The 22,393-nt window shown below is 61.4% G+C and overlaps 2 protein-coding genes across 14 annotated transcripts in view; both read right to left on the reverse strand.

Moving 5' to 3' along the window:
- Window positions 1–211: 211 nt before the first annotated feature.
- On the reverse strand, window positions 212–9,504 carry AMN (amnion associated transmembrane protein). The gene is made up of 12 exons (XM_082737550.1): window positions 9,382–9,504; window positions 8,530–8,648; window positions 8,378–8,422; window positions 2,696–2,783; window positions 2,341–2,558; window positions 2,032–2,169; window positions 1,773–1,881; window positions 1,595–1,671; window positions 1,220–1,397; window positions 956–1,145; window positions 592–685; window positions 212–433 (listed from the first exon to the last, which is right to left on the reverse strand). Exons 1-12 carry the CDS (start codon window positions 9,422–9,424, stop codon window positions 353–355), a joined length of 1,380 nt encoding a protein of 459 aa, XP_082593676.1. The 5' UTR covers window positions 9,425–9,504; the 3' UTR covers window positions 212–352.
- A 6,513-nt stretch (window positions 9,505–16,017) lies between these two features.
- Window positions 16,018–22,393, reverse strand: part of TRAF3 (TNF receptor associated factor 3) — a 119,126-nt gene continuing 112,750 nt past the window's right edge. For all 13 annotated transcript variants that reach the window (XM_082737495.1, XM_082737502.1, XM_082737501.1 and 10 more), the window contains one exon: window positions 16,018–21,849. In XM_082737495.1, the coding sequence (XP_082593621.1) occupies window positions 21,278–21,849 (572 nt within the window). In that variant the 3' untranslated portion in view covers window positions 16,018–21,277. The remainder of the gene's footprint in view (window positions 21,850–22,393) is intronic.

The raw sequence follows: 22,393 nt of genomic DNA on the forward strand, positions 1-22,393 counted from the left end.
GCACCGGGGGCAGCGCCCTCTTGTTCTGGGTGCAACTCTGCAGACTGCAGCTTTCGGGTGGACCCATTCCCTAGGTAGCGCCCGGAGCTGCCCTTCTCGGGTGGCAGGAGGGAGGACTCAGAACGACCCCTCCCCAGCGGACGCACGGACCAGGGCACTGGCCGGCTCCCCACGCTCAAGCAAAGGCAAAGCAGGGGCAGGAAACCTCTTTATTGGGCAAAGCCACCCCACCCTGGCCTGCGGGGGACAAGGAGTGTGGAGAAGGGGGCAGGGATCCCGCAAGGTCAGGGTCCCGGACATTTCCCGGGGGTGGCGCAGGGCAGAAGCGAGGGTGGACCCGTCTCGCGGCCGCTCAGGCCTCTGCCTCTGCGAAAAGCGGGTTAACGAAGTAGCTGCGGCTGGTGCTGCTGTTTTCCAGCTTCGGCGCGGGAGGCTGCGGCGGCTGCGGGGAATCAAGGGGCGGGCGCAGTCAGGGCCGTGGGCGCCCAGCGCGGCCGCGGGGAGAACCGGCTCCCCCTCCCGCCCCCTCCCGGCTCCCCCTCCCGCCCCCTCCCCGGCTCCCCCTCCCGGCTCCCCCTCCCGGCCCCCCACCGGCTCCGCGGAGCCCGCCGCGCCGAACGCCGGGTTGGAGAAGCCCAGGGGCGCCAGCCCCGGCCCGGGGGCCGCTCGGTCGCGTCTACTCCACCTGCGGAAGAGGGACGCCCGTGAGCCCTCGGCGGCTCGGCCCCCACGCCCGCTACCTGACCCTCCGCCCCTTCCGCCTCGCGGGCCCCCTGGGCCTCGCGACCCCAGCGCACCCGCCCTGAGACCCCGCCCCGCGACCCCCATTTCCGAGGCCCCGCCCCGCGGCCCCGCGACCCAGCGGCCTGAGCCACCGCCCCCCTGCAGGTCCGCGCGGCAGCCCGAGACCCCACGGCCGCCGCCGGCCCCCGAGCCCGCGGCCCCGCCGGCGCACCTGAGCCTCCGAGCGCGGCGCAGCAGCAGCAGCGCGCCCGCCGCCAGCGCCAGCAGCAGGAGCAGCGCGGCCGTCACTCCGCCGGCCAGCTCCGCGCGCAAACCCGCACCGTCCAGCCCCTCCGCCGAGCTGTCCCCGACAGGCGCGCCCGACTCCCGAGCTGTCGCCGACAGGACCCCAAGGGCTTCGCCTGCAACGGACGGCGCCGGCTCAGTCTCCGCCACGCGGGGCGGGCCAGGGACCGGGAAAACGCACCGCGGTTACCGTGCTCGGCGACGTCCGCCAGGAGGGCGCGGGCCAGCCGTCGCGCCCTGCCCGTCTCCGGCCGGGTCTCCGCCAGCACCACCTGGATCTCCGCGTCCGCCTCCGCGCCTGCGGTGTCGCGCGGCCGGGCCGGGCGCGGCACCTTGGACACCGCCACTTGCACCCCCTGGTACTGCGGCTGGGGACGGAGACAGGGTTGTCCCCGGGACCGCGCCCTCGGACCTGCGGGGGCCCCGGCCACAGGGACGAATGGTGGCCGGGTGCGCGGAGAGTGACCGCGTCAGTGAGGCAAAGTGGGGCCCCGGGGTCCCTGCGGGGAGAGGTCCCGGGCGGGGGCGGGTGGCAGGGCGAAGGTGGGGGGCGCGGCCCCATTACCAGGAAGGTTTGCAGCAGCCGCTCCCGGTACCGCTCCAGGTCAAAGGTGGGCCCGTGGGTCAGCGACACGATGGCTCCTGCGACGGGAGGGCCCAGTACCATCAGGGAAACTGAGGCTGGGAGCGAGCCACGGTAGCTAGGCCGTCTCAGCAAACACGTGCCGGGAGGGGGCGCTCACCGCAGAGGTCGCAGCACTGGCCCTCGGGCCGGAGGGCGTCACGGCAGGCGGTCGGGGGGCAGCGACCGCCCAGGGGCTGGAGCAGGGCGGCGCAGATCCAGGGCTGCAGCTGGCGGAGGGCGTCGGTCAGCTCGGAGGCGGGAGGGCCAGACCGCGGCGGCAGAGGCCGGACGCCGGGCCCCCGCCCCGAGCGGACCCCCGCCCCGAGCGGACCCCCGCCCCGATCGGGCCCCCGGCAGGCGCTGCGGGCCCCACTCACCTCCGCGTTGCCGCAGACGCAGCCCGACCGCTCGGCGCAGGCCTCGGAGCCCACGCTCAGAGCGCCCGGCCCGTGGAAGCGCAGGCGGCCGGCGCGGGACGCCAGGAACGGCCCCAGGTCCTCGTCGCGCGTGAACGTCTGCGGGTGGCCGGGTCCCGAGCGGCGCCGGGGTGGGGGGAGGGGCAGCCTTTGAGTGCTCGGAACTCACGTGCGGGGCCTGGCAGGGGCGGCGGCGCGCCGGGAGGGGCACTGCCCGGGCCGAGGCGCGGAGGGGAGACCCAAGCCCCGGCCCCGCGCGCGCCAGCTCACCTGGCCCAGAGCCCGGACGCTGCGGACGCGCGCGGGGCCGGGGATCGCGCCCAGGCCCACTCGGAAGGAGGCGTCGGACGGAAAGACGACGTCGTCGTGACGGCAGGGCACGCGCTCGGCGTCCACGGAGAACAGGCCGCGCGCCGCGTCCCCGGAGCGCCACAGGCGGGGATCGTGCCAGGAGAAGCGGTCGGGGTCGAGGAAGCGCGCGGGGGCGCCTGGGTGGGCGCGCGTCCCTGAGCCTCGCGGGAGGGCCGCCCCCAACCGGGCCCCGCCCAGACACGCCCCCAGGCAGGCCCCGCCCTGGTCACCTTCCCCGCCCCCCCCCCCCCGACCCCGTCCCGGGGCGCCTCACCTGTGCCACAGCCCTGGTCCCTGCTGGCGTCCTGGGCGCTGAAGCCAGCCCCCGAGGCCAGGACGAATTCCCCGTCCCAGGGCAGGAGCTGCGGGAAGCACAGGCGGAGGCTGCGCCTCGCGGTGACCCAAGGTGCCACAGGGTCCCGCGCCGGCCCCCCTGTTCCCGGGGAGGGGAGCTCAGGGTCTGGGGGCGCCTGGCCCTGGCTGAGGGTCAGAGAAACCGGAGGGAGCAGGACTGCAGGCCAAGGGGCCAGACCCAGCCTGAGCCCTGGGGGCCTGAAGAGTTTGGGGCACGGTGACACTAAGGCCACTGCCCTCTCCATCACCCCCGAGAAACTACAAACCAGGAACCCCAGCTTCGGAGGAGTGTGAAGGCGGCCCTGAACTGTGTGAGGGAGAGGGGGCAGGGGCAGGGAGGTGACAGCAAGACAGCCCCACCCACAGGCGCAAGGGAGCCCCGGAGTCAGACGGGGGGGGGGGGGGGGGGGCGCCGCAGGAACTGGGGCCGGGACGCACAGGGCAAGAACTCGTTTTTGGAGAAGAACCAAAGGGGGTGAATCACTATCCTGCACCCTCGAGAGATGTAGCACTGTATGTTAACTATACTGGAATTAAAATGAAAACTTAGGGACGCCTGGGTGGCTCAGCCGGTTAGGTGTCTGCCCCTGGCTGGGGTCCTGATCCCGGGGATCAAGTCCTGCATGGGGGTCCCTGCTCCGTGGGGGAGTCTGCTTCTCCCTCTGCCTGTCGCTTCCCTTGCTCCTGCTCTTTCTGACAAGCAAATAAAAATCTTTTTAAAAAAAATGAAAACCTAATAATAAAAAGAACCAAAGGGGGAAAATATAAATAAATTACAGAACAGGGAATAATTGAAAGGAAGAGCGCACTAGGTGAGATAAACATGTGGACTGGTCCAGCTGGAGAAGACCCAGGGACTCGCGGGTCCTTGCAGAGGGAGGGACCCTGCAGGGCAGAGCAGGAGAGTGCAGACCCCAGGGTTCCAAAATGCAGATACAAATGGGGGGGGGTATTTGAAGCAGCCAGGAGGGTGTGTTTTCCAGGTGTGAAGAAAGCTGAGAAACCCCACATGGAAAGGCGCCCCGCGGCGTGGCCAGCAAGAAAAATCACACCCAGAAGGCGGGCAGTGTGCTTAGGAACGCCAGCGACACGAAGAACATTCTAGAAGCTTCAGAGAGAACCCACAGATCACCCAGGAAAGAAAAAATCCTCAGAGGTCAGGTTTCTCAGCAAGAACAACGGATGCACAAGACAGTGTGACGATATTTCATGTATTAAAGGAGAAGCAGGGCCTATCAGGAATTTTATATCCGGCCAAAAGTCCATTCAAATGCGGGACCTAAGGAAAGACCGCAGACAGCGGCAGAGACCTGCCCTGCCAACACGCTTGGAGGAAGAAGGAACGAAATGGGAGAGAGACACACCTGAAGGGCCTACTTGTTTGTGGGAAGACACGGACACTGAGAAGCTTAAGAAATGAAAAGGACTGCCAGACTTGAAAAATTCAAAATGTCAAAATCGACACAAGAAGCAAGAGAATTCAAATAGACCAACAAGCACTAAAGAAGTTTCAGCGTCAGTCGGCTTCCGGCAGCAATGTTGTTACACACGAAGTACACTGCACTCTCAAGGAACAACTGATTTCTTCTTACAGAAGTTGTTCTGGGAAACAGAAAAGAGAGTGAAAATTGCCCAGGCTATTTCATGAGGCCTGTGGTGATCTTGATTCCAAAAGCAGATGAAGAAAAATTGTATGTTTGTTCTACTTATAAATGTAGATGCAAAAAAAAAAAAATCCCCAATAAAATATTTGCTGATCAGGGGCACCTGGGTGGTGCAGTCGGTTGAGGGTCCCAATCTTGGCTTCCACTCAGGTCGTGGGATCGAGTCCCGTGGGATCGAGTCCCACACGATCAGCAGGGAGTCTGCTTGCGATTCTCCCTCCCCTTCGGCCCCACGCACTCCCGCATTCTCTCTCTAAAATAAATAAATCTAAATTTAAAAAAAATAAATCTTTAAAAATATATATTAACTGACTAGATCCACTAGTGTATTTTACAAATGCGAGGTGATCATGCAGTTCCCGTCCAAGGACTGCTCCCAGCCCTACTTCCCAGTGGTACGTATGATGATGTCCCAGCAGATGCAGCGAGGAGTCTCGTGCCCACATGATCAGCGTCCTAGGGTAGAGGGAAGTCGGGTGTCTTGCAGAGGGGGGACCTGCTGGGACCTGCACCTACAGGAAGGTCCCAGGACAGCGGTCTCACAAGGACAATTCAACCTTAGAAAACCTCACTAAAAGGCTAAAAGGAGGGAGGGGCAATCGTATCTCACTTGATGTAAAACAAACAAAAAACACCAGAGAAGTCCAACAAACCTATTTATCATTTTTTTAAAGAAGCTGCTAGCAGGCTAGTAATAGAACTTCCACAATTTAATAGTTTTTGTACCAAAACCCTGCAGCAATCATAACACTCAATGGAGAAACACGACACGCCTTCTCTTCCACGTTGGAACAAGACACAGATGCCCCTTTTATCACTTTTGTTCAACCTAGGGGGAGGGATCCTGGACAATGTTATATATTTTTAAAGATTTCTTTATTTTATAAAGAGAGTGGGGAGGGAGGCGTAGTGGAAGAGGGGAGAGAGAATCCCAAGCAGACTCCCCGCTGGGCGTGGAGCCTGACATGGGGCTCGATCCCATGACCCTGAGATCATGACCTGAGCCAAAACCAAGAGTCTGACGCTTAACCAACTACACCCCCCAGGCACCCCCTGGACAATGCTCTTTGGAAAGAAAAAGAAATTAAAGGAGTTAGGACTGGAAGGAAAGAGGAGCAACTCTCATCATAAAAATAAATAACTAGAACAAACACATGATTTTGTAAAAACATTGTACCGTTCACAATAAAAGCCACATTACAACGTGTTAATGAGTGGCCCGAGCTGTATAAGACCTGTATGGTGACCACTCGAAAACTCTAGTTTTGGGCGCCTGGGTGGCTTAGTGGGGTAAAGCCTCTGCCTTCAGCTCAGGTCATGATCTCAGGGTCCTGGGATCGAGTCCCGCATCGGGCTCTCTGCTCAGCAGGGAGCCTGCTTCCTCCTCTCTCTGCCTGCCTCTCTGCCTACTTGTGATCTCTGTTAAATAAATAAATAAATAAATACTCTTAAAAAAAAAAAAAGAAAGAAAGAAAACTCTAGTTTCGACTTCTATGAAACATTTGCAGAGAAATTCACAGCCTGATGGTATAAAGCGAGTGTTCATTCCCAAACAAAACTCCAGGGTTTCGTTGCGGCTGTTTCCTGACAAAAGTACCCTCCAGTTTCTCCACGACAGTCCGATCTGCAAAGAACTAGTTGGCCTTGGAGCAGAAGAGCAGACAGGAGAGTTGCCCCAGTGGGTGAGGACCGCTTGGTGACAGTGGGAACAGGCAAAGGGACACCGGGGGCGGCTGAGCCGCAGCCAAGGGGCGAGGCTGGTGGCTTGGAGGAAGACATCAGAAACTGGGCTTATTCTAAGGAGAAGAATAAAGCTGGTTCTCTAGCTAGTGTCCCACATAAGCATGTGCCCGATGGCAGAACTGTGACATATCACTTATTAGACATATGCTCGGCTATGACTGTGACTCAGCAGCAGCGAAGGGATTCTCCAAACACCACAAGCACCCCTATAAGGCAGCTGACTTTGCATCACAGATTATAATGAGACTCGCATTTGGACAGCGGGGGATGGAAAGACGGGCCAGACAGAGGGACCTGTCAGGAAATGAAAGAATGAATGAATGACTCTTTTAATCGCCTCAAGCTCTTCAGAAGGAGATCATGAAAGTAACAGTCAGCAGAGAAGGGCCCCAGGCCCCCACCCCAACTGACTCGCCGCTCAAGGGTCCACACCTGCTCTAGATGCCCCCCTTCCTGTTCTGGGCTGCTGCCTGCCTGGTTGCCACAGTTAGGCAGGGGCAGGGGGAGTGGGCCCTGGACCCAGCTGCCCCCCTATGCCTCCGCTGGCTCCTTCACCTAGCTGCTGCTCCCTTCCGTACCTTAGTCTCTGTGTTGGACAGAAAGGGATCTATACCCCGGATCTGCCAGGATCGGGACCCCCAGGATCTGCCTGATGCCCCCTGCCAAGACAGACTGCTCTGGCTCTCAGGGGGGCAGGGGTCCCTTGCACTGACTTGTCCTGCCCCATGAGTGTCCAGGTCCCACCATTACTGGCGCTTTCGGAAACCATCCACTAACCAAGATACCTTGGGGAGTGGAAATAAGACCTGGGGTCCCCAGATCCCGCATCTGGGCAAGAGCTTGGATGGTACTGGGGCCACTGGATGCCTCCCCACAAGTTGCCCACCCACACAAGGTCCAGTGGCCGCTAGTTGAGGACCTCAACCCTGGCACTCACACCCAGAGCCCCTGCCCCTAGCTCCACCCCTGCTCGGACCAGCAACCCTCACATCAGTCACACCATGCTGGCAGGTCCGCTGTTGACAGGACAATGGTCAACCCAGAGGACAGTGGGCGCTGTGCTGGCACCTAACTAGGAGAGGACTCGGAGACCCTGGGGTCCCGGGAAATGACACTTTAAATCAGGGAGTGGTGAGCCTTTCTGCAAAGGCCCAGGCAGTAAATCCATTAGGCTCAGAGGGCCACACAGACTCCCTCATGGCCACTGAACTGTGCTTTGTAGCATGACAGCGGCCATAGATGCTAGTGACTGAATGGGGAGGGGAGCTGTGTGCTAATAAAACTTTATTTATGGACATTGAAGTTTGAATTCTATATTTCCCAGGCCATGAAAGTATTCATCTTTTGGCTTTTTTCCTCCAACCATTCCTGGGGGCACCTGGGTGGCTCAGTGGGTTAAGCCTCTGCCTTTGGCTCAGGTCATGATCCCAGGGTCCTGGGATCGAGTCCGGCATCAGGCTCTCTGCTCAGCAGGGAGTCTGCTTCCTGCCTGCATCTCTGCCTACCTGTGACCTCTCTCTCTCTCTGTCAAATAAATAAATAAAATCTTTTAAAAAAGAAAAAAGCAGCCATTCCTAGCTCTGGCCATGCAGCTGCATTAGGCCAGTAAGTAGCCTGCTGACCCCTCCTTTCACAGACCACGGGGAAAAAAGACCCAGGCCTTTTCAGAGCCTTTAACATAGCCTGAAAGCTCCAGGCAAGTAGATGGCTTCTCCCAGATTTGCCCAGATTTGTTGGTCTTGGAGCCTCTTTTACCCTCCTAATTCCCACCATTCTCTGAAACACCAGTGTCCCCTGAAGCAGTTTGAGAGAAAGACCCTTGTGATTTCTGATGGGGGGTTTTAGGTACCAGGACACAGAAAGGGTTTGGGGAGTAGAGTGGGGGAAGGGTGTTTCCTGGAGCGAAACTTAGAGAAGACTGACTTCTGGGGGCTGGAGGCCAGAAACAGAGGGCATCGGGGAGAGGAGACGCCTCTGAACCCCTTTCCAAGGCTGGGGCACAGCCTGAGCTGGGACCAAGGTGTTTGCCTCGGAATCTGCCCGAACCTCCCAGAAGCCCCTCCAGAGGACAAAGGCTGGAGGCCTCCACGGTTTCCCAGGCAGGTTGGGGCCGATCTGAAGGCAAGAAAGGGGCTTCCAGACGACCAGAAGGGACCACCAGCCCCCTCCCACCCGGGTCTCAGCCACACCCTCACCATGTCCGAGATGCTGTGACCTTCTCGCACCAGGACTGACACCATCTGCAGGAAGAAGTGGGTTGGCTAGCGGCCCCCCTTTGCCTGCTCCGAAACCCCGGCCACGTGAGTCCCCATCCCGAGCCCCCCAGGGAGGCGTGTGGGGAAGGCACCTTGTTTGCGGGGAACTCGACGGCGGCGCCCGCGCACGGGGTTCTGTTCTGGCTCCAGTTGGCGGCGGCTTCGAAGTCCGTACCAGGAATCCAGAGTTTGTAGGCGGCCCGGGTCAGCGCTGGGGACGGGCAGGACTGAGTGCTCTCGCCTCCGACGCGCCCACCCCCGGGGCAGAGGGAAGGTTGGGACCAGAGCCCGCGCAGGTGGGGTCGCCAGGGCGGCCCAGACCCTGCAGGAGCCCCGCCTCGATGCTGACGAACTCCTACCCGACCTGCAGCGCCCGCCCCCGCGTGCCCCCTCCAGGACGCCGGCCCCATCGCCTCCTTGCCCCGCCCCCAGTTTGCCCGTCGCTGGAGCAGGGGGCAAGGACAGGGACGACAGAGGGACGGAGGTGAAGGGGGTAGCGGAGGCCTCGGCTCAGCAGAAGGGGCCGGAGGGGGTCTCTGGTTGGGAGTTGTGTCCCGAGGGAACCGCGAGGGGCTAAGAGAGGGGCAAGGCCGGGCTGCAGTTTTCAAGCTCCCGGGCCTCGGGGGCGAGCACCGAGGACGCGCGTCGGCCGCGGTGCCGAGGGCGAGGATCCGCGCGCCGTCGGGGACGGGGAAACCGAGTCAGCTTTGGAGCCCGCGCCCTCCCGCGCGCAGTCGCTGCGGTAGCCAGGAACGGGGGACGCTGCGCGCCTCGAACCGACCCCGGCGCCCGAGGGCAGGGCCGAGCCCGGGTGGGGGTGGGGTCTGGCGGGGGGGTCTTCGCCTCCCCCAGGCCCCGGAGCCTCTCCAGCTCCCGCCGCCCGCCCGGGGCGAGCCGAGGCCCTCCCGCCGCCTCGGGGCCCCGCCGGGGCGCCCCCCGCTTACCCAGCAGCTGCAGCCCCAGGAGGGCCCGGCCCAGCGCGCCCATCCCGCCGCGCTCCCGCGTCGCCTCCCGGAGACTTTGCCCCGCGGGGCCCACCTGACCGGGCGGGGCGGGGCGGGGCGGGGCGGGGCCGGGCGGGGCGGGGCGGGGCGGGGCCGGGCGGGGCGGGGCGGGGCCGGGCGGTTACACATTTACGCCCCCTTCCGCCGCCCCCGCGCCCCCGAGGCGCCGGCCGGACTCGCTCCCGCCCAGCACGCTCAGCCCTCCAGGACCTGAGGACCTTGGGCGCCCCGGAAGAGGAGCTTGTCGCGACCCCCGGCTCCGGGACGAGGGTGTGGTGGGGGCGGGGTGGTGACCATCCTCCGGCTTCGCGGCCGTCCTGACCCCGTGCGGCCGGGGCCGGGTGCCCACCCTCCTGCCTGCGCCGCGGACCGTGGCGGACGGGTGGTGCGGCGCGAGCCCTGTGGACACAGGCCCAGTGGCTGCCAGCGGCGCGGGGTGAGTGGTGGGGGGCGCGCACCTGTCGGCGCGGGAGGAACAGGAGTTTGGGGGCTGGAGACCGAGCACGGCAACGCCCGCGAGCTGAGGGATGGAGAGAGGAGGGCGGGCCTGGGCAGGTGCTGCGAGGGTGCTGGGGACGGGGCTGGGGACGGGGCTGGGGACCGTGGTGGGGACCGTTGTGGGGACCGTGGTGGGGACGGTGCTGAGGACGGGGCTGGGGACCGTGGTGGGGACGGGGCTGGGGACCGTGGTGGGGACCGTTGTGGGGACCGTGGTGGGGACGGTGCTGAGGACGGGGCTGGGGACCGTGGTGGGGACCGTGGTGGGGACCGTGGTGGGGACGGGGCTGGGGACCGTAGTGGGGACGGTGCTGGGGACCGTGGTGGGGACCGTGGTGGGGACAGTGCTGGGGACTGTGCTGGGGACGGTGGTGGGGAAGAGTGTCGGAAAGTGTGGAAGGCGGAAGAACCATGGTGCTTGGATAAATGGGCGGTTGCCGGTAGGTGTCCGGTGGGTTTTGTTGAGCTGATGGCGGGGAGAAAAGGTGGTAGATTCTGGCTGATGAGTGGCTCCTAGAGGAGGCTGCAGGACGGACGAGTGGGTGAACAGGATTTAGATGAACTGGGTGGCAGGTTAGTGGCGGGATGGCTGGTGCGTGGACGGGAGCATGGCTGGGTCGATGGATGGACAGATGGACAGGTGGCCCGACGGTGCAGGGGGTGCCGGAGGCATGGGGCTGGGGGGGTGGTGCTGAGGGCCCGGCGGGCGGAGGGCAGGCGGGTGGGCGCACAGACTCGCACAGCAAACCCGGTGATGGACGGGGATACGGGTGGGGCGTCGTGAATGGATGCGCGGGGAGAGGGTGACCTGTGGGTGACGGAGTGCGGCAGATGGCATCTTCCTGGTCATGGCTGATGGCAAGGGAGGAGTGGGCCCCTGGGTCCAGGACGAGCTGGTCAGGGGGAGCGACTGCGGGACGGGGGATGGACACGCGTGTGGACGTGGACGACTATGGGTACTACCCGTGGGACGGCCACGACTTAGCCTTCGGGCTCCCTGGCAGCTTCCTTTCTCCTGGCTACCCTGCCCTCTCCTATGTCCCTGCCCCTCCCCTGCAGACCCCTGGAATTAGACCCATCACTGGGGCTGGTCTTTGCATGTCCCCCGCAGCTGATATTTCTTCCAAGGAGGGTGGGACCTGCCCCTGGGAAGGGGCAGGACTTCTCTGACTGGGACTAAGGAGGGAGGACACAAGCTTGTACCCCCCTCAGCCCAGCGGGGTGTGGGCACCTGCTCTCGGGGGTCTTCCTGGCCCTGGAGTTTGGCCTTGTCTGCCTGTCGGGCCGATGGGAAGCTCCCTCTTCCGAGGAAGCATCGATCAGGAACAGAGGGGCTCTTTGGGGTCAAATCTGTTTTGCCCCCTTGTCTTGCTTCTCTCTGGGAAGTCGGCAGGTCTGTGGACTGGGCCTTCTTGGGACTCCACCAGTGTCTGGCTCTGCTCCCCTCACCTCCTCCCACTACCCCACTTGTGATTTTGTTCAAGCCAGAGAGCCGGGAGGCTCAGCAGGCTTCACTCCCAGGGCCCAGAGCACCGTAGTTGAGCCTGGAAGGCCAGGCAGGTCTTCCCAAGGCTCCTTTCTCCCAACTCAGAAAGTGGATTGCACTGAGGCCAAGGTCCAAAAGAGGCTGTAGAGGGTGGGGTGGCTGGACCGTGGGGAAATGGAACTTTCGGACCCCTCCCGCCCCAGCCGTACAGGCCATTCCCAGAGAGACCGTGCTGTCTGAACAGGGCAGGAAGTGGTGGTGGTAAAGCCAGGACACAGAGGCGGTCACAGCTGTAGCCTCCAGTGTGGGTGGTGGACCGAAGGAAGGTGGCCAAACAGGAGGAGCTGGGGCCCGCGGGCCATGAGATAGTGGCATCCATCTCCCCAGCCTGAAGGGGGCGTCCTTGAGCAGCAGCTGGACAGGGGCCCAGATGTGTCCAGCTATCAGAGGGTGGCCCAGAATGGAGCCCATGCTGAGGTAGGAGACAGGCAGCAGTCCTGGTCCGGACCTGCCCAAGAGCCCCTGGGACACCTCAGGAGTAAAGACACGATGCAGGGCATGGCTGGACTGCAGCAGGTGCCCTGTGCACACAGAAGGCCCCGAACTGCACGCACACGTGCTCTGGGTACCCAGGTATGCACATGGGCACACACTTTGGAATTGGTCGAGACCTCAACTGGAAGTAGTGGAAGTAGCAGAAATGCAAAGTCCCAAGGTGAGTTTTTTCCAGGAACCAGGAAATGCCATGAAGCATCTGCTTCAGGCAAGGCTGGATCCAGGGACCAGCCAAGCTCTTGGTCTCTGGTCTGCCTGTGTCTCTCAGTCTCACTCTGACTTGGCTTGACTGCCCTCGCTGGATTGGTTCCCCTCTGTGCACAACCCCGTCCAGGTGGCAGGAAAGATGGCCTGGGGAAACTGGACCCCACACCTCCCTGACTAGGCCGCCGTGCATGGTCTCAGCGAGGCCTCTAATCAGTTCCTGTTTCCAAGGCAGCACCAACTCCATGGCGCAGGGTTGCGGAGCTCTGACAGGCCACCTCAGCCCTCCTCTAGTGTGAGGGTGTGTGAACGACAGCCCTGCCGCCCCGGGGGGCCCCACCCAGACCTGCAGAGCCGTGGGAATCACCGCCTTCCGACTCCTCTTCCCCCCTCCCTTCTCTACAGCTCTGGAAACGGATCCCGCAAGAGCAGTCAGCGGCTCTTTCACCCCCACCTTTGTCCCTGATCTGCTCTGTGACCTTGGGAAGTCTCCTGCGCATCTCTGGGCCTTCATGTCTCTCTCCAGAGAGCACGATTCTCTTCCTGCACAGGGAAAAGAGGGGTGAGGGCCATGGGGCAATGGAGGTGGAGCCCCTCGTGGCAGGATTTCCCCTTCAAGATTCCGGTCTCCACATGAAGTCACCTCTCCAGAAAGGCCATCCTGGGCCTCCCCCACTGTCATCATCCTCTGTCCTGGGGCCAACTGGGTACTGCCTGGAGCACAGGGTCTGCCCCAAAAATATGTACCTGAGGAAGGGATGGCTGGCATTCCCCAGAGGCAGGGCTGTCACCTGCAGGGCCTGGGGGTCTCAGAGTAGTCCCCGCCCCTGACCTGGCCTCGCCTCTGTGCGCAGCCTTGGGGCTGGGCGTGGAGGGCCGGGAGACGGCCCCCTGGACCTGCTGTTGGCTGGGGAGTTGGGAGATGTACACGCCACACCGTGCTGAGGGAGGGCTCGGAAGGAGCACGGATCGGGGTAGTCAGAGTGCGTGGTGACCAGGAGGGAGCCACTAGGGCCAGGTGGCCGGGGCGGGCCTCTGTGAGGAGGTGCCACAGCGTGTGACACCCGCCACCCTGCACTTCCACTGCCTGGGAGGACCCAGCAGGCCAAGGCAGCACAGAGTGCCCCCCGCCAGGCCAGTGGCCACAGTGGCTGAGACCACATCCTCCCAGCCCCGAGAGCGCTTTTCCCTGGGCCTCATGCCACCCGTGCCACCCGAAGGCCAAACATGCCTAGCCCCACCGGCAGCCGCCAGCCCTGCCCAGCCCTGCCCTGCAGCCTGGGGGAGGGGAGTCCTGGCGTGGGCCTCTGAGTTCTGCCTTCCTCCAAGGCCAGCCCTGGGGGTCAAGGCGCAGACCTCCTCTGCGGACGTTCCGTTGGCCTGGTCGCCACGGTGGCATTGGTCACAGATCCCTCGGGGTCAGGATTTAGATTATGTTTGTGTCCGCTTGCAGGAAACCCGCACTTTACACCGAGCGACCCCATCTCTAGGTCTTCACCCATCTGGGGTGCCGGGAGCGTCCTACAGGGTGAACCGCAGTCCTGGGAGACCAGCAGAGCGCAAGGAGGTTCTCCTGGGGGCGCCACCCCCCCTCCCCCGAACTCCATGTTCTCACTTGAAAGTGACCCCGGAGACCGGGCATCTCCGACCAAGCGCAGTCATGCAGCGGCCTCGGGCATTTTTCCGGGTTTGGTCCTCGGCCTGCGTGGGACGGTCCTGCGGCCGAGTGTGGAGTGACCACAGGCCAGCAGCATGGTGGGCCTCCGTGCGCTCCTGCACCTCCGTGCCCAGTGAGTTCCAGCTTGTCCTCGGAAGTCCTGGTTGGAAGGGTTTGGGACACAGGGGCCCCATGCCGTCCCCCAAGGTCTCAGGGCTCACAGCGCTCTGCCCGGCGCCCTCCCTGGTCCCAACTCACCAGGAGAGCCGGGCTGCCCCCAGTGCTGACTCCGGGGACGGAGGCCAAGGCTGTGCTGCCACACTCAGTCCTGGGAGCAGTCCGGGCTCCGGTGGGGGAGCTGCTCCGAGCCCCCCAGCTGTCACTGCCGGGCTCTCTGCTGCTGGATGGCACCGGGTCCACTGCAGCCTCCGCCTGGGGTCCCCAGGGGCGCCTCTGGCTCAGTGCAACCAGCAGGGGGCGCTCTTCTCCCCAGGTGTACGGCTCACTTCCCTTTCTGCACAACTCAGAAACAAACTCCCGAAAGGCTGAAAGAAAAGTATCCAGTTTCTCGAATTCTGGCTGAGTGCAGCCCCTCCAAAGGAGCAGGAAAACCCCGAGTCCATGTGGCTCCGTGCCTGCCCAGCCTACAGAGCCATCCGTGCTGTTGGTCTGGGCTGTCCTCAGGGGGTCTAGCTTCCATCGCGGGATGGGGGGAGGCACCGGCAGCGTCACTCAGGGTCCCTGGTGTGGTTGAGGCCACAGTGGGAGCCCAGACCTGAGTGCCAGAGAGACGGCGGCACGCAAGCCTCTCGCTGCAGGGGCAGGCAGACTTGGGAGCCTCTAGGCCGAGGGTTCTGGGTGTGGAACCCTTCTCTGGGTTCTGGGTGTGGAAGCCTGCATTCGGAAGAGCTGGGGGGCCCTGGGCTCCCCACGGTGTGCGCCACTGCAGGGCTGAGGCCATGGGGTGGGGCAGGACTCTATGGCAGGCCCCCCAGCACCGGACGGCAGGACCAGTGTGACCTGAGAACCAGTGTGGAAGGCTGGGCAGTTTGCATGGTCTTTGCACCCGCGCTGGAAAGAAGGCTCCTCACTGGATAATTTGGGGTGCTCTTGAGGGCTTCCTGCCCCTGGGCCTGGTCCTTATAACCACCCCGAGAAGTGCTGAGCTGGGAGGGGTCCTACGGGCTCTCTCACCACCAACACACCAAACTGGTTGCGTGGGGGGCCCTGGCTGGCTTAGTCAGAAGAGTATGCAACTCTTGATCTCAGGGTCCTGCGTTCGAGCCATGCTAGGTGTGGAGATTACTGAAATAAATGTTTTTAAAAAACCTGGTTGCCTGGAGCCTTCACAAGCACCTGCATGGTCAATACTGGGGTGGCCTTTTTTTTTTTTTTAAAGATTTATTTATTTAGAGGCGCCTGGTGGCACAGTCGGTTAAGGGTTCAACTCTTGGTTTCGGTTCAGGCTCACAGGGTCGTGAGATCGGGCCCTGCATTGGGCTCCGCGCTGAGCGCACAGTCTGCCGGAGATTCTGTGGGAGGCGGGGGTAGAGGGAGGAGAGGCTGAATCTCAGGCAGACTTCCCGCTGTTCGCAGGACCCCAAGATCACAAACTGGGCTCGACCAACTCAGCCAGCCACGTGCCCTGGTACAGCTTTTTAGTAACCGCATTTCAGAAAGGAGAGAGATGCGGTTCTTCCCTATGACAGAGAAGGAACTGAGGCTCCAAGAGCCCACAACCCCCATGGCGGGTGCCGGGTCGGGGGTCCTTCCACCAGGCCGGATGCCCGGGCCTGGACCTGGCAGGAGGGCGAGGGCCAACGTGTCTGCTCTGGACCAAGCCGGACTTGAGAGCACTGGGCGCACCGGCCTCCTGGACCCGCCGAGGTCAGAGCTCCACCTGCAGGGGAGGCTGTGAGGCCGCGAGGCCGTGTGGCCTGCTGGGTCTCATGCAAACCCAGCACATGGGACCCCTTTGTCAAACATCCAGAGTTCTAAGACTGGGACAGCAGAGCATGAAGCCAAGCGTGAGCCCTTATGAGCATGGGGCCGTGTGGCCATGGAGGCTGCCAAGGAGGCGACTTCTGAGAGGAGAGGCGGGGAGGACCCGCGGGAGGGAAAGGCCAGGGCACACGGCCAGGTGCCTGTGCGAGACGGCGGCAAAAGAAACCCAGACTCCTTAGTCAGATTTATTTTCCTCTAATCAGACAGTTTAGCATTTCAAAGTTTTGCATTCTACACTCTTACAAACTTTAGTTATTAGCATCAGAAACACAAAAACATTGCAAGACCTCAAAACAAATAAATACCAAATAAAACCACACACAATATACAGTAAACAAAAATATAAAACATAATAATGCTATCAGAAAATCAGACATGTTGTTGACTCACGTTAACAACATGATTATTGCTGAGCAATAACTTATACTCTCGTTTTGTTGTTTTTTCTTAGAAGAGTGGAGACACACAGGACGTGAATCACTGGTCACAATCACTTGGAGGGTCAGGATGGGTCCTCACAGCGAGCGGCTACTACGGACGGCAACTTTTAAAACAGGCAGATTGAGAATACAGAGTCAAATGAGAGATTGGCCTTCTTTGGTCTTTGTTTTTGGGCAACAGAACCGAACGAAGAGGTGTGCCATCAGAGAAAGAATGCAGTTCTAAAAACCTGACACAATTGTCTACACGGGCTCACACACTTCCTGGATCACAGGTGTTACTCTAGAGGGGTAGTTGCAGAAACCCTTGGAAATAATGCCGGCTTTTGTGTTTACCAATTAGCTCATTTAGTTTGCTGTTGGAGGTTATCGGACTTGCCTACTAGGGGACGGAGTTATAAAAACCAATTGCCACTAACGCAGGAGTGGTACAGCCTTCCTGGACTTGAACCTCTTTCTCAACGCGAGAGTTCAGGAGGGACTCGAGACACAGCAGCGGCAGAAGTGAAAGACAAGCACGGCTAGTGCCACTGGGGCCTCCTCTGACCAGACTGAGAGTCTCCACTCGGGACACACCCGGGACGCTCCCTTCCCCCCGCGGGCCGTGGCTCCCCAGGGACAGCCAGCCCCACCCCCGGCAGACGGCCAAGATGACAGGTCACCTGCCCGCGCGGGAACCACACACGGACCTCATCTTAACTTAGACCCCAGGGGACACATTCTACTTTTGCAGAAAATAAAACTGTCGAGATCTGCACCACGAAGATGGAAGCATGGCGTTGGGCGGAGCAGCAGATTTGGGTGACGGACCCTCATCCACCTCTCAAACGCTCACAAGTGCAGAGGAGCTCCTGGAGCAACTCCAAGCTCTCCGCCGCAGTCTGAGAAAGATCTGGACCGGAAGGAAGAGAACAGTATTTGACAGCTCTGCGGACTCCCTACAGCAGAGGGACTCGCTTCAGAGGGCTGAGGTTTGGGCCAGGGGCACGGGGGGGACTGTGACCTCCCGCCTGGCCTGCCCACGACCAGCGGAGACGCCAGGGGGCCGGGGACCGTGGGGGCGCCCCTCCGTCGTGTAGGGTGAGGAGGAGGTGTGCACGCCGCCCCCAGGGTGTGACCTGCCACTCTGCCCGCCTCCCTTGGGCTGACAAGGAAAGGACCCACGGCAGGACCCTGCAGGGCCGAAGGGTCTGTCCGGGTACCCTTTCCTCAGCCTCCTGTTTGCCACGACACGGCCCGCTGCTGACAGCGGCAGGCCCCACCTGGGACACGTGGTGAGGGACACGAGGCCCCTGCCTCGCCTCGGCAGGCCACAGTGGTACAGGGGAGCCGCAGGGGCACTCGCGGGGCCAGAGAGCCCCCTGGAGTCCGGCGGGCATGCAAAGGGCCCCGAGGTGGCAGCCGCCACGGGGACAGGCTTTCCTGGGCTCCATGGCCCTGTGGGGTCACAAGGCAAGGAAAAACCACAGCGGCAGGAAAGGAAAAGCGTATCTTGGCCAAGAGCTCCCGCACTCAACCTGCGGCCTCGCAGACGCCGCTCCGGCAACAGGCTGCGAACCGGGGCTGGGGCCGCAGCCCTCACGGCGCCTCCCCGTCCACCCGCGCCGGCCGGTCATCCCCAGAGGGGCAGCGCCTTCCTCCTGCCAGACACGCCTTAGAATGGCAGCGGGAATTCTCACGGTCTCCTCTGTGCCACCCGCGGGGCCGGGACACCAGAAATCCCGACTTCTCAGAGGCCCGGGGCAGCAGGTTTCACCAAGACTCCCCGCGTCTCGGGAACAGACCCTCGCTCGCGCCAACCCCACCGGGGACTCCCGAGCTGGTGCCCACTCACCACGGACGAGCCCCGGGCGCCCCCCAGCCCCACAGACTCTGCAGAAGCTGAGCCAGGGCACGGCCCGGAGCACCCCACGGGGCGAGCACGGCTGGGGTGGTCTTTGTGTCCCCTACGCGGCGGACAGGGAAGCCGGCGAGCTCGATTCACACGCGAGACTTGGTGTGGGTTTCTCTAAAGCATTGGAACAGTTTTGTCCTGTCGGGGAGTTTTGTCACTTTTGGGAAATAGGAAAAGTGTGCAGATACGCACTGCATGCGACATGTTTTGTGGGTGGCCGGGACCCCGTGAAGCCAGGAGGGCCGGCCTCCTGGGGCCACAGCCCGAGGCCGGCCCCAGGCGACAAGCACCGGACCAGGGCCTGGAGGAGTCCGGGTGGAAGCCACGCCAGGGGCACCCATCAGGGCAGCACCCCACGCTCAGGTCCTTCAGGAGGCCGCGTTCCAGAAAGTCCCAAGCACACAAGAGGGAAGAGGTACACTGTGGCCGAAAGACCAAAAGACCCCCCCCCACCCCGCCCATCATCAACTATTGTCAAGCCACAGCATGAGGCTTCCGCTGTGGCCCAAGCTCATCCCAGGGTAGTGCAGGCCGATGACATGTCCTATGGGCTCCCGGGAGGAGGCCAAAAGGGCCCGTCATCTCCCACCAGGAGCGTGTCTAGGAGGGGCTGCTGGAAAAGTGCCCCCACCAAGGGACAGAGGCTTCCAGAAGTGCCCCCAGGTGACCCACCCCCAGAAGAATTCCAACCAGGAGAGGCAAAGTACTGTTTGTTTACTAGACTGAGATGTTGCTTATCTCAGATTTGTTAACATTGTCCATATGTTTAGGGAAGGGGAGGAGGTTTCAGGTATGTCCCTGCTGGGAACTCCCGGCCTCAGGAAAGCCCCTGAGGCCGGGCAGGGGCCGCCTGGCATCCTCTCCCCGCCGGGTGTCCGGGGTAGAATCAGGGCAGGGTCTGAAGGAGGTCGGGGACGCCTTCAAGGGAACAGGGGTCCCGCAGCACCTGCAGGACGTCCTTCCTCTGTGAACGGGGACACACGGCTCCTCACGGCCAGGACTGAGAACTCAGACCGGCCCCCACAGCCATGGTGGGGGTGGGGGGCAGGTGGAGAAGATGAAGAAGATGGCTACAGCGGGCGCTGGACCGCGGAAGGCGTGGCAGACGCCGGGAGCCGAGGAGGTCATTCAGGGCAGGGGACGGCGCGCTAGGAGGGCACTTCCAGCAGGCACTGGGGCGGAGGCACGCCCAGGGCGGATGGCAGCACCAGAGACACGGCGGGCCACCGGGCACCAGCCCAACCGTCCCCGCACGACCACGGGGGAGCCCAGAGGCAGGCAGTCTGAGGCGCGCGGCCCAGCTGGCCAGTCGCGGGCGCGTCTTTTGGATGAGCGGCACAGATGCGGTGGTTCACACACACTGGTTTTGCCTAAGAAGCACCCGTCACGTGTAGCACCCATCAGTGGTAAGAGCACCCATGGAGCGCGGTGCATAGCAGAGGGGCGCGGGGAGGCAGGGCTCCGGCTTCTAATCACAGTTGGACCATTGAGAGAAGGTAAACAGTGAGTGGAGAAAACGCTCTCTGGGCGGGCGCAGGCCGGACGGTCCCGAGCCCACCCTTCCCAAGAGAACAGTGGTCCCGGGGCCCTGTCACCGAGCCTGGGCGGGCCCCCCAGAGCGGCGGTCTCTGGAATGCTCAGAGGGTTCTGCTGCACGGGGGTGGGGGGGGGGCGGACTCCCCTGACCCAGGTGGGGACCCGGAGAGGCGCTGTGGCTGCTCCCCTCCTGGCCCGGGGGTGGGACTGGGCGGCTCACTTTCGGGGCCCAGAGATTTGGAACCTGTGACAACGGAGCAGCGGAGGCTCCGGAAGCTGAAGAGGAGCCCGGCTTCCTCCACAGGGACGGGGCTGTCTGAGGGCCTCCGAAGAGGCAGAGACCTCGCGGTCGGGAGGAGAGTCGGGGGAAGCGAACACCTTTCAGAGTTACAGCGAACACAGAGCCGGGGCGAGAAGCAGCAGGGCCCGTCTAAGGCACATGGACTGTATGCCACCACCTCCACGCAAAGACGGCGCCTTCGGAGATCGGCAACACGACGCAGTGACGTGACAGAACGCAGAAACACACCCGCTGTGACCTCCTCCGGCCCCGCCACCTGCCCAGTCCCGGCGCCGGACGCCGACGGTCAGAGCGGTCAGCAAGGGAGCGCGTGTCTGAACACGGGGCAGAATCTTAGAAGCCTACAGGATTTTGTTTAGAACTCCAAAGTTCAACGAACGCCCTATTTTAGGGTGAAAACGATTATAAGTCTGAGAATGATGCACAGCATCGATGAGCAGGTCCCCTTCATAGCGACTGTGAAGTAGTGTCATGGACTACGACAGGTAGTGAGGCTCACATTTCTAACGAGAAATAACGGCAGAGTGAGTAGTTTCTGTCCTATCACAAGTGATAACCAGTGTTGGATAGTTTACATTTTCTTCCAAGAAATATGTCTATCAACGTTTTCAAATAAAATGTTTGCAATAACAATTATCTTAGAACTTTAAATTAAAAAATGATTCTGAATTGAGACTTTCAGAAAAGACCTAGGTGTACTTCAGGGTCTTCTGACAAACAAATTATTAAAACAGAGACCAGGTGAGGCCTTAAAAATAGACAATATACTATATTTGAAACAAGATTGCACTCTTGAATTTTAGAATATATCAGAATTGCATTATTATTTCATAAATTCCTCTTTTACTTAACATGCTGACATGTCCAGCTGTCCCCAGGTGTGTGTGCGTGTGTGTGCGCATGTCTGTGTGGTTTTTGGTGTTCAAGTTTAAGGAAGAAAAATCATGGTTCTGTTGTTCAGCATATATGTTTTCCACCTTAATTAACTAGATCTTTAAAAATGAAAATGAAAACCTTCTCTGACAGCAGTATTTATCACGTCGAAGGATAAATAATTCTTCAGAGCGGAGTGTTACTAGTCTATTAGAAAACATGTTGGGTGTGTCCTCACGCGTGGCTCCTCCCGCCGGCCCGCGGCCACCTTCTGCTGCTTCCTCCGTTCCACAAGGTCCTTTTCTGAGCGCGAGGACCTCGGTGGAGACAGCCGGTTCAAACCCCCGAGGAGTTGCCTTCTGCTCAATCCACCCCCCCCAGTGACCTGTCAGGGGTCGGGCAGATCCGAAGTATCCACTATGACTTTAATAAAAATGGTATCATCTTTAATATACGTCCCGTTTTCTAGCACAGTTTGGGCCACAAACACTGGGCAGCCAGAGGCAATATTCATCTCCCCGGTGGGCTTCTTGAAGCTGCTGCTGTTGGGGTCCGGCTTGAAGGCATCCCCTAGGTGACGCCGAGAGGACCCCTGATCCATCAGCATGAGCGTCACTTTCTGTTTGAACGGCCAAGGGAGCAGGGCATCGTACTCTCCGCGCATGATGACAAAGAACAGCGACAAATGCGTCCCCTTCCCCATGCCGTCCCCGTTCAAGTAGACCCTGGCACACATTTTGTAGCCAAAATAGCCCGTGTAGAAGGGCTGGCTGTAAAGAGACAGGGTCTTCCCCATGACGGCTTCCTGCTTCCGCCGCTTATAATCTCGGATCTTCCAAATCAGCACACCGTTGTAGCTGGCGGTCTCCAGGACCTGGAAGCGCAGGTCCATGTCGGCCAGGCGGATGTCGTGGACGCTCAGCATCTGGTCGTGCCGGCTCAGCTGGGATTCCAGCAAGCCTGCCGTGGGTGAGGAGAGACGGGGCGGAGGAGGCCCGTGAGTGCCAGGAAGGGGGGAGGAGCCTGCTCCCGCCAACACCCGCAGGAGCAGGCTTCTGGGTCGAAGACAAACACCTCTAGGTGTCCTGAAGCACAGGGCTCAGATCCCTGCCCCATTGGGCCCCCACACCCACGGCCACGGCCTGCTGGGAGGCAACACCTGGGAGGACACAGGCCTGTGTGTCCCAGAGCACATCACAGCAGGGCCCTCCCTCCCACTGGGGGCAGGGAAAGGCCACCCTCTTGCTCACCTCCCCCTGCCTTCCAGCCTGACGCTCAGAGTCACCTGTGCCCGGTATGGCCTCTCACCATGTCATTCCCGTCCTCGGCTTAACCCAATGTTGGGGGGGGGGGTTGCCATAACCCCAGTCCCTCTGCACCATTAATCCTTGTCATGCAAAAAATTCAGACTATTCACTTAGTCCCCAAAGCAGAGTCGAGGAATCAGACACGCTGGCTGAGCACACTGCGAGGTCTTGTCTCACTGCTGCTCACTTCCGTCCCT

The sequence above is a fragment of the Mustela nivalis genome (assembly GCF_964662115.1).
Source record: "Mustela nivalis genome assembly, chromosome: 6".
NCBI lineage: Eukaryota > Metazoa > Chordata > Mammalia > Carnivora > Mustelidae > Mustela > Mustela nivalis.

Excerpts from the sequence above, each read along its gene's own strand:
- AMN (XM_082737550.1), bottom strand. The coding sequence starts at position 9,424 with ATGGGCGCGCTGGGCCGGGCCCTCCTGGGGCTGCAGCTGCTGG. Across the intron at positions 1,398-1,594 it reads GGCTGCTGCAAACCTTCCTG|CCGCAGTACCAGGGGGTGCA; the intron begins GTAATGGGGCCG and ends CTCCGTCCCCAG. Across the intron at positions 686-955 it reads CGCCGCGCTCGGAGGCTCAG|GTGGAGTAGACGCGACCGAG; the intron begins GTGCGCCGGCGG and ends CCTCTTCCGCAG.